This window comes from Dipodomys ordii, unplaced genomic scaffold (genome assembly GCF_000151885.1).
Source record: "Dipodomys ordii isolate 6190 unplaced genomic scaffold, Dord_2.0 Scaffold1, whole genome shotgun sequence".
NCBI classification, from domain to species: domain Eukaryota; kingdom Metazoa; phylum Chordata; class Mammalia; order Rodentia; family Heteromyidae; genus Dipodomys; species Dipodomys ordii.
This window is the reverse complement of record NW_012267217.1, coordinates 28,485,081-28,501,455: the sequence shown is the minus strand read 5'-3', so window position 1 is coordinate 28,501,455 and position 16,375 is coordinate 28,485,081. Positions and strand designations below refer to the sequence as shown.

Below are 16,375 nucleotides of genomic sequence, written 5' to 3'. Positions count from 1 at the left end.
GTGCTTGACTTTTCACAGGCTAAAGAATTGCTCTCCAGACATAAAGAAGGCCGATAATCAGCTAAATATTGGTGTAGAACAATCAGCCTCCATACAAAAGACTTTTTTGAACTCAGCCATGATATCGGTATGAAAAATGGTGATCATGAAGTACAATGAATCAAACATTTGGCTCTATCTTTGGTAGCTTTACTTTTTCTCCAGGTTTCTGTAATTGTAGATTCTTGGACATTTAAGGAGAATAGAGGTAAATCAACTCTTTGCATTGCCCATTGTTTTTCTCTCCACTTGGACAAATTCTAACCTATGCTTAAACATTCCTCTTTTCTTCCTGTGGCAGCCCTTTGACTCTTCTGTTTGTTTTTTTTTTTAACTACTTGAATGTATCATCTTCCCTTTAAACTTGTTACCAAATTCGGATTTTATGAAAACTATGTACCAAGTACAAGTTTCTAAATTCTAAATGTAGTTTTGCAGTTATCCTAATGGCAGTCTAAAGGCTTAATTGCATTTGTTGTTGATATCATTGTTACTGGAGAGTGAATTTTACCTGTTCCTGATAAATGTTCATACTATATTAATTTGAGATTAGAAATACAACAGACTCTAAAATGCAAATGAATAACTTGGAAGTTTTTGTTATGATTATTAAGGAGTTGGGAAAGTGGAATAGCTCTTAATCTTGGTTTATTTTAGTTCCAGTTTAAATCTTCACAGAGCCACTATAATTTTCGTATGTGTACATTAATTGATATGGTGTGTCTAAGATAATTTTTAGTTTAAAAAATGGATACAAAGCATATTCCCCCAAATAGTTAAAGGTCAGATATGGTGAGCAACTGAGGCAGGAGAAACACAAGTTAAGGCTAACCTGGACTACATAGCGAGGCTCTTGCTTAAAAAAGTGTGTGTATATTCAAAAAGTATATGTATATTTTTAAGGTATGTGTTTCGTACATGTATTCAAAAATATGCTCACTCTATATATATGGTCATAAAAGTATACATATAGATACATGTAGGTAGGTTGAAAATCTTTTTAGAAAAAAATCTAACAGGCTATAATCAAAGGTGTGAAATGTGAATGGTTTGTAGTTCTAGATAAGGAAGATTAAGATTGTCATTTTTGTTGCTTGTTTTCAGAATTTGCAGTGACTCTGTATTGGGCTTATAACCCAAATGGTAGCTTGAAGGTTTTGTAACTATAATATATTGTATCTGAACATCTATCTTATGTAATTGTTATAAAGGCGGTGTACAAAGGGGTTTACACTTACATAAGTCAGGTAAAGAGTGCATTTCTTTTTGGACAGTGTCGCCCCTTTTCTCTCAGTTTTTTTCTCCCACCCCCACCCACAATTATATTTTCTAAATACCTATTTTTACATTTTGTATATGGTTCCCTCTTAGGAAACTAAAACTACAGAAGAAATTGATGAAGCATTGAAAATTGCAGGCTGTAATTTTGAGCAATTAAATATTTCTATAAAAGTAAGTATTTTGGATGATTAAGATTCATCACAAAGTGAAGCATTGTAATCCATTTGAATGTGTTACCACTGACGTTAGAATTTAGCATTGATAATCTAATAATAAACATACAAAAGAATGGAAAACTCCCCCCGTGGACTGCCAAAATTAGATAGTAGCATTGTTGTTCATTAAGAGCCTAAAAAATTGGAGATTATTAAGGAACCATGAAGTTTACTTTTCTGTGAGCTGAATGTTGTTCTTAGAAGCATCGCAGATAATCTTTCTATATTTGTTCATTGTCATTATGAGCCTTTTCTAACTGGCAAAAGATAGTCACTGACAAAGAGCAAGCTCTTAAAGACCCAGCAATGATCATAGGGCTTGAACTCATGGCCTGGGATGCTGTCTTTGAGCTTTTCACCCAAGGCTAGCACACTATAACTTGAGCCAAAGCTCTACTTCGGGCTTGTTTAGATGGTTCATTGTAGATAAGAGTCTCACAGAGCAGGCACCAGTGGCTCATGCCTATAATCCTAGCTACTCAGGAGGCTGAGATCTGAGGATTGCAATTCAAAGCCAGCTTGGGCAGGAAAGTCTGTGAGATACTTAACACCAGTTAACCACCAGAAAACTGGAAATGGTTCAAATAGTAGAGTGCTAGCCTTGAATAAAAGAGCCCAGAGGCAGTGCCCAGACCCTAAGTTCAAGCCCCATGACTGACAAAAAGTAAAACACCTCTCAGAATTTGCTGCCTGAGATGGCTTTGAACCACCATCAGATCTTAGCCTCCTAAGTAAGCCAAGATTATAGGCATAAGCCACCAATGCCTGACTGGACAAGACATTTTGATTAGCTAAAAGTCACTATAAATAGGTTTCTAAACAGAAATGAAAGGAACTTAAGGCAAGCGTCAAGTAGTAGAGTTCCAGCCGTGAGTAAGAAAGCTAAATGAGAGCACAGACCTTGAACTCAAGTCTCAGTATCAGCACCACAAAAAGAAATATGAAAAGAGGACAGAATTCTAAGAAAAACATTGAGAAGAAGGAAAAAAATGAATGCTACATGTGATGAAAAGCAGTTATAAGGTAATAAAATACTTAGTGTAATAAGAAAACAAATTTGGTACATGAACTGGGATAAGACTTTTAACAACTGAATTTGGAAGGGGTACAATTCAGTCCCAAACAGGCTACCTCCTTCCCCTTTCTTTTTCAAAGAGAAATCGATTTATCCCATCCCAACTTCCTCACAGTCTTAATACTTGTTCCAGCATCAACTATAAATCTAAAGTCACCTAAACATCTAAATCAGAATCAGGGTGGTACTCAGTATGATTCATGGGCAAAATTCCTTTTCAGCTATAAATCTGAATTCAGCCAAGTTCATCTGTTTCTAAAACACATTAGTCAGACCAGTGATGTAGCTCAGAGGTAGAGTACTTGCCTAACATGCTCAAGGCTTTGGGTTTGATTCCTAGCACTAGAAAGAAAAAAAGTATAAAATAGAAGGGTTATTAATCCCAAGCAAGTTTTAAAATTTTTTAAAAAAGTGCAAAGAAACGTGGAATAAGGTAGCATTTTAATTTAAGTGTTTCTAAGTTGTCTTTAGATGTATATATGTAGAATTCTGCCACAAAGAAATTTAGTAGTTCAAAATTACTTATGTCATGTGATGAAAAGAGTTCAAAAATCTCACCAGTGGATATTTTAGTGGGAGAGATTACCAATAAAAATAACAAAAAGATGTCATGCTGGTAAGTAGAGGACACCAAGTTGAACTTTAACTTATTTTTTTTATTGTTGCATCACCTATTGTGCAGTAATTTCGAAATGTCTAGAAGTTGCTTTTAACTTTCAAAATCACACTGTAACTTCTACAAAAAGGAAAAAGTACCAAAATTTAGATCTTTGAATTATTTTCCCAGGTACTTGAACAAACACAAAGCCAAACAAAGAAGGAGACCAATCATCTTATCGAGGTTGTTGAGAAACAGTTTGATAAGCTTTTTGCTTCTCTTGATTCTAGGTAATGTAACTGGAGTTTTAAACGTTGACTTGTTATTCTATTCATTTGTTCATATTGAAATAAGTAACTTTTAAACAATTTGTACTTTCAAATTTTTGGTTGTTTACCTACCCAAAGCTAAATAAATGACTTCAGAGTAAACTACTTACTTAAAGCCATTAGTACTGAAAAACATTTTTCAAAACCTAGCTTATGTTTTAGAATTCAATATATATGAAACAATACAAGCATTATTACTACTACATAGGTCTCATTTTCTCATGTGCTTATTTGCATAAAGTCTTTCTGACAGGCAATACTAAATGGCATCATTGGTTTTTTCAAAGCTCTTTGATAAATACTATTTTAAAACACGTTGTGGATTCTCTCCATTAGGCATTTCAAGGAACAGACTCATAAGACATGTGACATATTCAAATAGTACATAGTAATGTTACTTGTCCATTTACCTTTTAGATAAATACTTAATTTTCTTAGTACTCTGAAGGCTGAAGCAGAAAATCACAAGTTCAAGACTAGACTAGGCTTGAAACCTGTCTCAAAACAAGAACAAAAAAACCCTCCTCATGGTGCCTGGCACATAGGCTTAATCTGTAATGCATAAATTACTTGTTATTGAACAAACCTACAGTTGGGTTTTCTTAGTAAGTGCTATTCACAAAGTTATAGCTATAGCCCTTGGTTGAAAGATTAATAGTACCTTACATTTATTCTTTAATTATTTACACATTCAAGTGATAATATTCAAGTCTTCTAATCTCTAATCCCCACACATACAGGAGTCACTTTTTTGCCTTTTTAATGGAAAAATATAAACAAAATTTATACTTCTAATCACTTTCTTCCTTTGAGACATAATTACATTTCTTTGAAACCATTTTTAAATGTGACAGTACCAAGGCTTAAACTCAGGACCTTGTGTTCTCAGTTTTCTTGCTCAGGCTAGTGCTCTACCACTTGAGCCATACTTCCAGTACAGCATTTTGCTTGTTAATTGGAGGTGGAGTGCCATAGTCTCTTATACCTAGGTTAGTTTTGAACAGCCAATCCTCCAGGTTTCAGCCTCTAGAATTATAGGTATGAGGCTCCAGAGCCTGGTATCGAACCACCTTTAAGGGTACAGGTTAGTGGCATGTGGTAATTCTGTGTTTTAGCTTTCTGAAGAACTGCTAAACTTTTCCACAGTGGCTATATGTACCATTTTACTTTTCCCACTAGTATTACACAAAAATTCCAATTTCTTTCATTATCCTTCTCCCCCTCCCCCCAGTTCTGGGGCTTGAACTCAAGTCCCTGAGCTTTTTGCTCAAGGCTAGTGCTCCACCATTTGAACCACAACACCATTTCCAGCTTTTTTAGAACAATTTATTGGAGATAAGTCTCATGAACTTCCCTGTCTGGGCTGGCTTTGAACTGCAATCCTCATATCTCAGACTTTTCTTTCTCTTTTTTTTGTCTGTCGTGGGGCTTGAACTCTGGGCTTGGGCGCTGTCCCTACGCTCTCAAGGCCACAGCGCCACTTTCCTATCTCAGACTTCTGAGGCTGAGAGGTGTGAGGCACAGTGCCCGGCTCCTTACCTTTTTTTTTTGGTCTGGTACTTGGACTTCACTTCAGCTTGAAGACCTTTTTTTGTGGGGCTCAGTTATGAGTACAATGCATCTTGATCAATGTCATCCCTTCCATCAGTCTTCCTTCATCTCTCCCAGCTGGCAATTTCAATGATTGTATCTTCAAGTTGGCCGATGTGTCCCCCTTTCTCTCTCCTCCCTGTTTCCTCTAGCACAAGCTACCTTTAAGTCCACAGTAATCCTGGGTAAGAGTGCTAGGATTACGCCCAAGCATCACCATGCCTGGATGATTGTTCTTCTGCCTATTCACATATGTAGTTGAGCCACTCTAGTAGGTTGGGTTTGGGTTTTTTTGCTTCAGTTATTATTCTTTTCAATATAAAATGTAGTCTGTCTGGTTCCTTTTTTCTTTCTATATTAAAAACATATTATTTTATGCCATTTTTCTCATTTTTTCAGTTCGTTGTTACTTTTTCCTTTAACTTTGGGATTATTAATACTATGTTTTTGCATCTCTTTACTAAATCTAATGGCTGTGCTTCTTCAGGAAAATTTCCACCATAGCTTCTTCCTTTAAATGGGCTTATTTGTTCTTGTTATTATTCTTGTTCCTTTGTATTCTGGTGATGATTGTACTGAAACTTGGACATTGGAAAACTAGCAGCCTTCTCTTTACAGTGTGGGGTTTTTTTCTAAAGTGGTTCTTCATTTGAATAGCTGCATACTCTCAGCCTATTTATGTTAGCCCAAAGTGAAGGCTTAATGTATTCTCAGATCTTTGCTTTGCTTTTTTTTTAGTGGTACTGAATTGGAACTCAGGGCCTTGGACTTGCTAAGCAGGTGCTCTTACAACTTAAGCCATGCTCCCAAGCCTTGCTCATGCCCTTACGATTGCCCATAGTCCTTCCCCTCTGTCCTCAAGCATTTTTTTGGTATATATTTTTTATTATAAAGATACTGTACAGAGGGGTTACAGTTATATGAGTACGGTAATGAATACATTTCCTATTTAGCATTGTTACTTTGTTTTTCCCCTACCATCCCTTCCTCCCCAACTCCTCCCTCCCCCACTAAGTTGTGAAGTTCCTTTTCAACATAGCACTTTTCCTCCATTTGTCTTTCCCTTATTACTCCCCCTTCCTCTCCTTTTTCCTCCCCCTCTCCCTCCCCTTTTTCCTCCCCCTCTCCCTCCCCTTCTTCCTCCCCCTCTTCCTCCCCCTCTTCCTCCTCCTCTCTTTCCCTTCCCTTTCCCTTCTTCCATTTTCTGTAGTTAATTTCAAATAAGTTGCTGCAGTTTTTGCACAGATCACCCTGGGACTTTGATCCTCTTCCTTTCAGCCTTCCAAATAGAATGGATTTTGGTGATAGATCACAACATTGGGCTTGTTGATTAAGATGGCACCTCACTTTTGCCCAAGCTAGCCTAAAACTTCCATTGTCTCCATCTGTGCCTCCTGAATGGTTGGACTTATTGTCTGAGCCACTTCACCTGGCCTTTTCTCATGTGTGCCTGAGCATGTGTCTTTCTGGACCTAAATACAGCTTTGTTTTAAAATAAGTTTTTTATTGCAAAAATACAGAGGGGTTACAGTTACATGAGCAAGATAATGAGTACATTTTTTGGGGGGGGTCTGGTCATGGGGCCTGAACTCTGGGCCTGGGTGCTGTCCCTCAGCTCTTCAGCTCAAGGCTAGCACTCTACCACTTGAGCCACAGCACCACTTCTGGCTTTTTTTTTCTGCTTATGTGGTGCTGAGGAATCGAACCCAGGGCCTCATGAATGCAAGGCAAGCACTCTACCCCTGAGCTACTTTCCCAGCCCCAATGACTACATTTCTTATCAAGCATTGTTGCCTCCTCCTTTCTTTTTCCCCCACCATCCCTTCTCTCCCATCTCCATGGCTACACCCCCCCACAACTAAATTGTAAAGTTCATTTTTTGACATAGCATCTTGTACATCTCATGTTGCAGTGGGTCAACCTGTATCCCTATTTAAACAATTTTTCCCTTCCCCTCCCCAAATTATACCAACATCAAATGCAGTGAAAACAGGGGTTATACCCTGGGGGAGGGACATACAAAGCAACAAAAAAATCACGTGGCACCTTATAAATACGTTAGAAACAATAACAAGAAAAAAAAAACCACTTGTGTCCTTATCTTGGGTTTTATTTTGCTTAACATCATCTCATCTGACCTTTTCTGCTTGTCTCAGACATATACTAAATGAATGGATCAAGAAAATGTGATATATATGCACAATGGAATTCTATGCTGCCATCAGAAAGAATGACATTACCCCATTTGTTAGGAAATGGAAAGACTTGGAAAAAATTCCATTAAGTGAAGTAAGCCAGGCCCAAAGAAACATGGTCCCATGGTTTCCCTATTTGCAATAAACACTGCTTTTAAAATTACCCTGTATACAAAGTGACTTTGACATTTGCAGTTTTGCAGTGAGTTTTTTTCAAGCTTCTCTGAGGCTTCAGGTGTGTCTTTACATGTAATCTCTTGCCCAGGCATCTGCCCTGCCTTTTCTGAGCAGTACTTACTGTTCTTCCCTGCCTGACACCTAAAACAAATACCAGTCCTTTCAGGCAGTGCCACACCTGTTAAAACGTTGGCAATCAGGTAGCAACTGTCTACTCCTAACAGACTGAAGAAGGAGACAAGTAAAAATGCCATTGAATTTCTTGCCATTTTGATTGTGGCCCTTGTTTTGTTTTTGTTTTGTAATGGTGCTTGAACTCAGGATCTGGCTGCTGTCCTTGAGCTTTTTTTGCTCAAGGCTAGCATTCTACCACATTGAGACATAACTCCACTTCTGTTTTTTTGTTTTTTGGGTTTTTTTTTGGTTGATCATGGGACTTGAACTCTGGGCTTGGGCGCTATCCCTGTGCTCTTCAGCTCAAGGCAAGCGCTCTCCCGCTTGAGCCACAGCACCACTTCCAGTTTTCTTGTGGTTAATTGGCAATAAGAGTCTCACGGACTTTTCTGCCCAGGCTGGCTTTGAACTATGATCCTCAGATCTCAGCCTCCTCAGTAGCTAGGATTACAGACGTGAGCCACCAGCGTCGGGCTCCACTTCCATTTTTAGGTGGCTAATTGGAGATAAGAGTCTCAAGGACTTTTCTTACTCTGGATGACTTCAAACTGTGATCCTTAGATCTTAGCCTCCTGAGTAGCTAGGATTATAGGCATGACCCATGAGTGTATGTCTTGTTTTGAGCATTTTCTTTTCTTTTCTTTTTTTTTTTGGCAGTCTTGAGCATTTTCTTTAAAAAAATTTTTTAAAATTTAAATAAGGATACAAGTAGACCCATTGCAACAATGAGATATACAAATCGTTATGTCGAAAAATGAACTTTACAACTTTGAGGGGGGGGGTGTTGGAGGGAGGGAGGAGATGGGAAGGGATGGGAAGGGGAAACAGGAGGAGGCAACAATGCTTGATAAGAAATGTACTCATTATCTTGCCCATGTAATTGTAATCCCTCTGTATGGTACTTTCACAATAAAACATTGTTATTGTAAAGGTGATGTACAGAGGGGTTACCGTTATATAAGTCAGGTAATGAGTACATTTTTTAACAGTGTCACCTCTTCCCTCATTTCCTCCCAGTTTTTCCCTCCCATCCCCATTCCAGCAAGTTGTATAGTTCATTTGCAACATAGTATCTAGTGAATATCATTACTGCATCTGTTTACCCTTTGTCACACTATTTCTGTGTTGCCCTTACCCTTCTCAAAACCAACCAAAGTTTCATACAAGACAAAAGGTACAGAAATTTTAAAAAAATGACAAAGAGGAAAAATAAGAAGCAAAATAGCACAAAACATCTTGTTTCCATTTCTTGGAGTTCATTTCGATAAACATTTTATATGATCATATTCCCATAGCTATTGAACCTTTGTGTTTCACTTCTAAGAATATCCTTCTTCGGTTTCACTGTGTGAATGTATAAAGTTTCTATCATTTATCTTGTTCAAGTGAATTTTTCATTTTTAACCAAGTAGTGTGTTTTCTTGTACATTTATAGAAACTTTCTAGTTACAACAAATGAGTAAAACCATGCAGCCTTGTTTCTTTGGGTCTAGCTTACTTCACTAAATACAATTTTTCCAAGTCCTTCTACTTCCTTATGAATGGTGCAAAATCATTCTTTCTGATGGAAGCATAGAATTTCATCATATATATATATATATATATATATATATATATATATATATACCACTTTTTCTTGATCCATTGATCTATTCATCTACTGAGGGGTGTCTGGATTAATTCCATATCTTGGCTATGGTAAACAATGCTGCAATGAACAGTGATGGTAGCTTTAGTGTAGCCTTGTTTGTGGTCTTTAGGATAAATGCCCAGGAGTAGAATTGCTGGGTCACAGGGAAGCTCTGTCTCTAGTCTTTTGAGGACCCTTCATCCTTCTTTCCAAAGTGGTTGAACAAGTTCACGTTCCCACCAATAGTGTAGTAGAGTTCCTTGTTGGCCACATCCCTGCCAGCATCTGTATTGTTAGTTTTCTTGATAATGAGTTTTCTTGATAATGACCATTCTAACTGGGTACAATCTCAATGTTGCTTTGATTTGCATTTTTCATGGCCAGAGATTTTGAACATTTCTTATTCTAGTAACCATTCTTCTTCTTAGAAGTCTCTTTAAGTCTTTAGCCCATGTATTCATTGGGTTGTTGTTTCTTTGAGGGTTTATTTTGGGGGGCTTAATTTTTTGAGCTCTATTTTTTTAGCTCCATATTTTAGGTATGAAGTCCTTTTCTGATATATCACTAGAAATCCCGTTCTGTGTGCTGTCTTGCTAGCTGTGAAGAAAACTCTTCAGTTTAATGCAATCCCATTTATCCAGTATTTCTTTTTTTCTAATGTAATTCTGGATCTTAGCAAGTTTTGACCTGTGCCTAGGAGCGCTAGTGTTTTCCCTACCCCTTCCTGTAATATTTCCATGGTGTCTGATCTTATATGGAAGTCTTTGATCCATTTTGAATTGATTCTGGTGCAGGGTGAGATATAAGGATCTAGCTTCAATTTTCTGCATGTGTATAGCCAATTCTGCCAACACTATTTGTTGAAAGGCTGTTTTTCTTCCATTCTGTGTTTTTGGCTCCCTTATCAAATATTAGATGGCTGTAGGTCTGAGGGTTTATTTCTGGGTCTTCTATTTGGTTCCATTTGTCCTCAGGCCTATACTTGTGCCAGTACCAAGATGTTTTTATTACTATGGCTTTGTAATAGTTTGAAATTTGATATTGATATTCCTCCAACACTTTTTCCTACTAAGGATTGTTTTTGCTATTAAGGGTCTTTTATTATTCTATATGAATTTTCAGATTGCTTTTTCTATGATACTGAAGAATGTTGGGATTTTGATGGGTATTGCATTAAATTTGTAAATAGCTTTGGGCACTATGGCCATTTTTACAATGTTAATCCTTCCAATCCAGGAGCCTGGAAGGTTTTTCCATTTCCTCAAAGCTGCTTCAGTTTCTTTGTTCAGATTTTTAAAGTTTTCTTCATAGAGGTCCTTCACATCTTTGGTTAATTACCAGGTATTTTTTGAGGCTATTACACATGGATTTGCTTTCCTAGTTTCAGCTTCACTCTTCTCATTGTTAGCATACAGAAAAACTACTGATTTTTATGGATCAATTTTATATTCTACTACTTTGCCAAAGTTTTGGATCAGTTCAAGCAATTTGGGGAAGGAATCTACAGGGTTCTTTAAATACAGGATCACTGTTCGGATCCCCTTTATATTTATTTCTCACCTTATTGGTCTTGCTAAGAATTCCAGTACTATATTGAAGAGGAGTGGAGAGAGTGGACATCCTTGTCTCATTCCTGACTTTAGAGAAAATGGTTTTAAATTTTCACCATTAAGTGTAATTATTATATTGAGGAAAGTTCCATGGATTCCTAGCTTCTCCAGAGTGCTTTTCATAAAAGGGCGTCGAATCTTGTCTTAATTCTTTTTGTGTATCTATTGAGATGATCATGTGGTTCTTGTACTTGCTTCTGTTGATGTATTTAAGTACATTGACTTATGTATATTGAATCTGCTTTTCATCCCTGGAATAAAACCCATTTGATCATAGTGTATGATTTTTTTTTGGTTAGTTGTTGAATTAGATTGGCCAGAATTTTATTGAGAAGTTTTTGCATCAATGTTCATCAAAGAGATGGATCAATAATTCTGTTTTTTTGATGAGTCCCTATCTGGTTTGGGGATGTAGGTTATACTAGCTTCATAGAATGAGTTTGGTAATGATCGTTCTCTTTCAGTTTCATTGAAGAGTTTGAGAAGTATTGCCGTGAGTTTTTATTTGAAGGACTTAGAAAATTCAGCTGAGAATTCATCTGGTCCTGGGTTTTTCTTGGATAGGAGGTCATTTATTGCCATTTCAGTTTCATTACTTGTTATGGCCCATCTAGTTGGTTTAAATCTTCTTGGTTCAATTGAGGTATAACTATTCACTAGGAATTCTTCCATTTGTTACAGATTCTCCAGTTTATTGGCAAAAAGGTTTGCAAAGTATTCCCTTACATTCTGAATTTGCTTGTTTCTATCATGATGTTCCCATTTTTGTCTCTTAATTTTATTTATTTGTGAAGGTTCTATATAATTTTTTGGTCAGATTTACTAAGTTTCTGTCAATTTTGTTAATTCTTTCCAAATAACCAACTTTGTTTTGTTGATTCTGTGTTTTTTTACATCTATAATTCATTTATATCTGACTTAATTTTTATTATTTCCATCTATTGGTTTGGGGTTTGGCTTGTTCTTTGTTTTTCAAAGAGCTTGAAGTGCATCATTAAAATGTGGAATTGAAATTTCTCTAATTTGTTGATGTAGGCACTCAGAGCTATAAATTTTCCTCTGAGTACTGTCTTTGCTGTGTCCCAGAGGAGCTGGTATCTTCCATGTTCATTTTTGTTAAATTCCATAAATGTTTGAGTTTTAATTCTAATCTCTTCAATGAACGACTGGTCATTCAGCAATGTGTAGGTTACTCTCCCTGAGTTAGAGAATTTTCTGTGATGACTTTGCTGTTGAGTTCTAATTTTATTCCATTATGGTTATGGTTGACAGGATACAAGGAATAATTTCACTTGTTTTGAATTTGCAGATTTGCTTTGTGACCTAAAATATGATCTAGTTTGGAGAATGTTCCATGGACTGCAGAGGAGAATGTATATTCTAATACTAATGGGTGAAATATTCTGTAGATATCTGTGAAATCTAGCTGGTCTGTGACTTACGTTTCTTTGATTAATTTTTGCCTGGATGATCATCTATCCAGGGGTGACAGTGATGTGTTGAATTCACCAACAATCACTGTATTTGAATCTATGTATATTTTTAGGTTAAGTAGCAGTTATTTAATGAAGTGGGTGCTCCAGCATTTGGTGTATGGAATTGTTATCTCCTTTAGGAAAGTTCCCTTTATCAGTAGGTAATGTCCTTTTTTCCCTTCTTACTAATTTTAGTTTGAAGTCTATTTTATCTGATATTATTATAGCTACTCCAGCCTGCTTATGGGGGACATTTTCTTGAAAAATTTTATTCCAGCTTTTCACTTTGAGAATGTTTTTGTCAATAAGATGTGTTTCTTGTAGACAGAAGATGGATGGGTCATGCTTTTAAATCCCACTAGCCAATCTTATGTTGTTAATTGGAGAGTTAAGTCCATTAGTATTGAGAGTTAGGACTGTAAAGTGTTTTCTAACTCTTGCCAAGTTATCTGCCTTCTTAGGGATGTGCCTATTCTTCTCTCACTATATTTATCTGGTTCTCTGGTAAGGGGCATTTTCTCTGCCAATATCATGTTCTTGTCTTGTTCTTTGTTTTCTCATTAATCATATTTATCAGCAATCTTTTTAAAGCATTTTGAGAACTGTCTTCTATGTCCTTGAATGTTTGCTCTATTGCCTGGTTATTTCTGTGGGAATTAAGCTTCTTGACTTGCCATTTTTCTTGTTTCTTTAGTTTTGTCTGCCCTTTTAGAAACCCTTTTGGTTTTAATTTGGTGGGGGGAGGCTGTGCTCTAATAGGTTGGTAGATTAACTGGCCTATGGTTTGATACTCTGTTGGGATGTGGTTTTCTGGAATCAGATGTTGTTGAGAGCGGTAAGGGAAGGCTTAGAGTTTAGTCATATTGAGATGCTGTGATGTTAACACTTGTCTGAATGAGACATTTGCTCACATCACAAGTACAGAGTTCATTTTTACAGTTCTGTGACACAGGGAGCCACATCAGGAATGACAGGAACACTAGAGGAAGCAGTACATAGTGTTATTTCATGATTCTTCGAAGAAGCTGATTGGTAACTCTAGGAAGCATGGCTGCAGCACTGTGAGGCTCTTGGTCCCCAGGTGGTTGGCTGAACCCAGGGTTTATCACAGTAGCATTGCATCCAAGTCAGGCTGCACTTCCACCAGACCTTTTCTTAGTTCATATAATCATTGACTGTTTTACAGAGTTCCTGCAAGATTGTATTAGCTAGTTTTGTATGGTAAATGAACATTTTGAATTTAGTTTTCAATATAGATTAATTTCTGTGTTAAAGTAATTCCATATGTTACAGAAAAGATTTTTAGTTAGAAGTAATGCTGTAACAGTATATAACCTTTCTAAAGGAATATTTTAGCAATTACAGTTGGAATCTTAAGTTCAGATATGGTGATATCTGTTTTTAAATCTCATTAAATCTATTTAATAAATATTGGCTAATGGAAATTTTAAAATCAAAAGTAAATCTTTGTTTTTTTGGGTCCGGTCACGGGGCCTGAACTCTGGGCCTGGGTGCTGTCTCTCAGCTCTTCAACTCAAGGCTAGCACTCTACCACTTGAGCCACAGCGCCACTTCGGGCTTTTTTCTTTTTGCTTATGTGGTGCTGAGGAATCGAACCCAGGGCCTCTGGCATGCAAAGCATGCGCTCTACCACTGAGCCACCTTCCCAGCCTCAAAAGTAAATCTTTGTAAAATGTGATTACAGATGTGTATCTGTAAAGGAATAAGAAACTTTAGGATAGACCCAGTGGCTTATGTCCTATGATATGATAGCTTTTCAGGTGGCCGAGATGTGAGGATAGATGTTTAAAGCCAATCTAGGAAGACAAATCTGAGAGACTCTTCTCTCCAGAAGTAGAGATGTTGCTCAAGTGGTAGAGCTCTAGCCATACAACTGTGAGGGGAAAAAAAAATCTAAGAGCAAGTGAGAGGCCCTGAGTTCAAGACTCAGTAATGGGACTTAAGAAACACACACACAGCCAAGCAAAGCAAAGCATAGCAAACAGGATAAATAGAATCAGCATTTTTCTTGATGTTATGTATAATTGCCTAGAGTTACATTTACCTCTAATTCAGTGACAATTACTTGTAATACAACTGTATTACTTTACAAATTTGGTGTTTCTCTAATTATGAATACATGGATTTAAACTATAAAACAGTTCTGTTCAATGATCAAGTGAAAATACCATGTGATAATTTACTGAAATTGCTTTCAGTTACTACTTAGTTAATATGACTCATTTAACCATTTTAATTTATTAACTAATGATATTACTATTTCAAATACTATTTAGCCATTATAAATACATATTTATACATATGTTTACAAAACACTGCAAAATAACTTTCATGTCTTAAAGGAAAAAGATCTTGTGTGAAGAACTTGTAAGAACTACAGATGATTATTTATCAAATTTAGTATTGACTAAAAACTACCTTGAAGAGAAAAAAAATGATTTGGATGCAGCTATGAAAATAGCAAGAGAATTGAAATCAGCACCTTCTCTGAGAACATACTGTGACCTCACTCAGGTAATTTTAATAGTTCATGATGTTAAATTAGTTCAGTGGGAGCTCATTTCATAAACTTTTGAGTACAGCATTTAGGACTTAATGAAAAATTTGTTTTCCAGACTACTGTAACCTATGTAGATACTTCATGACTTACGATAGAGTGTGTCTCAAGAAACCCATTGTAAGTTGAAAATACCATTAAGTCAAAAGGATATTTAACATAACTAAACCAAATATAACAGCAACACAGTACACTGTAGAGTATAGGTTGGTTATTCTCACAATTAAAGGGTTCTTTGCGACAGCCCAGCATTGTGAATGGGGGTCATAACACATATCAATAGCCCAGGGAAAAGATCCAAATTCAAAAATCACAGTATGGTTTCTGCTGATTATATTGCTTTTACACTCATGTAAATTTGAAAAATCATAAGGTAAACTATCATAACTCAGGGATCATTATGTTCACATTTATAGAGTTTTTGTATATTTGAATTCTGGGACAAACTATTAAATTTGGTCTTTGTTTTTATTGCCACTAAGGAAATGGTGCAATATGTGATCTGAGGGCCAGTTGGATGACACCGAGGTGAAAGTAGGTTTTATATTAGTCAGTTTTCTATCACTAGAACAAATACCTGAGAATATCAACTTCTAAAGAAAGAAGCTTTATTTTAGCTGTTTTGAAGGTTTCAGTCCCTGGTTGGGTGTCTCCTTTGCTTTGGGTCTATGGTGCCAAATCATGGTGGGAATGTTTAGTGAAGTCAGAAACATTAACCTCAATAATTAGGAAGCAAAAGGGGGAAGGAGCTGAGGACCCACTGTCCCCTTCAAGGGCACTCCCCCTTACCTGAGTCCTCCCACTGGACCCACATCTGAAAGATTTTTGTCACCTCCCAAGCACATGTTGGAGATTAAGCATTTACCATGTGGATCTTTGGGGAATTCTAAAGGTCCAAAATATAGGACATGAATTTTTAAAAAAGATGATAATGAGACTAGCAAACCAAATGAAATTCTACTTTTTCTCATAAGTAATTTTAACCTAAAATTTCAAGATTTCTTTCAGGCTTTTCTCTCCTTACATTTCCCAGAATGTACACCTCAGAAGACAAGTTGATTTATCTATCTTCTATCATCTAATCTTGTACCTAGGAGATAGAATTGGGAAAAGTTGAAATTTCTTTTTTTTTTTTTTTTGGCAGTACTGGGATTTGGTCTCAGAGCCTCATACTTCTTGGCAGGAATTACACTGCTGAGCCATACTTCCAGTGCAAAACTTCTTTCTTATAAGATAATTTGGCTGGTCAAGACTAGCCATAGATTCTCTGGATTTCTGCTTTATCATCTAGTATAGATACTGCTTTATTGAACTTTGAATTTTCAGAGTCCTGTTTTCCAAAGACAGTGAAATATGTGCACTAGACTGAAGTAAAACATTTGAAGTCATTTCTTTAACTGCCTTCAGTG

General features: G+C 36.6%; 1 protein-coding gene across 1 annotated transcript in view; it reads left to right on the top strand.

Annotated features, from left to right (window-relative positions):
* Nucleotides 1-16,375, top strand: part of Rnf17 (ring finger protein 17) — a 108,393-nt gene that overhangs the window by 21,332 nt on the left and 70,686 nt on the right. The window contains 4 exon segments of the mRNA XM_013012382.1: nt 19-127; nt 1,411-1,491; nt 3,398-3,498; nt 14,752-14,923. Of these exon segments, the coding sequence (XP_012867836.1) occupies nt 19-127; nt 1,411-1,491; nt 3,398-3,498; nt 14,752-14,923 (463 nt within the window).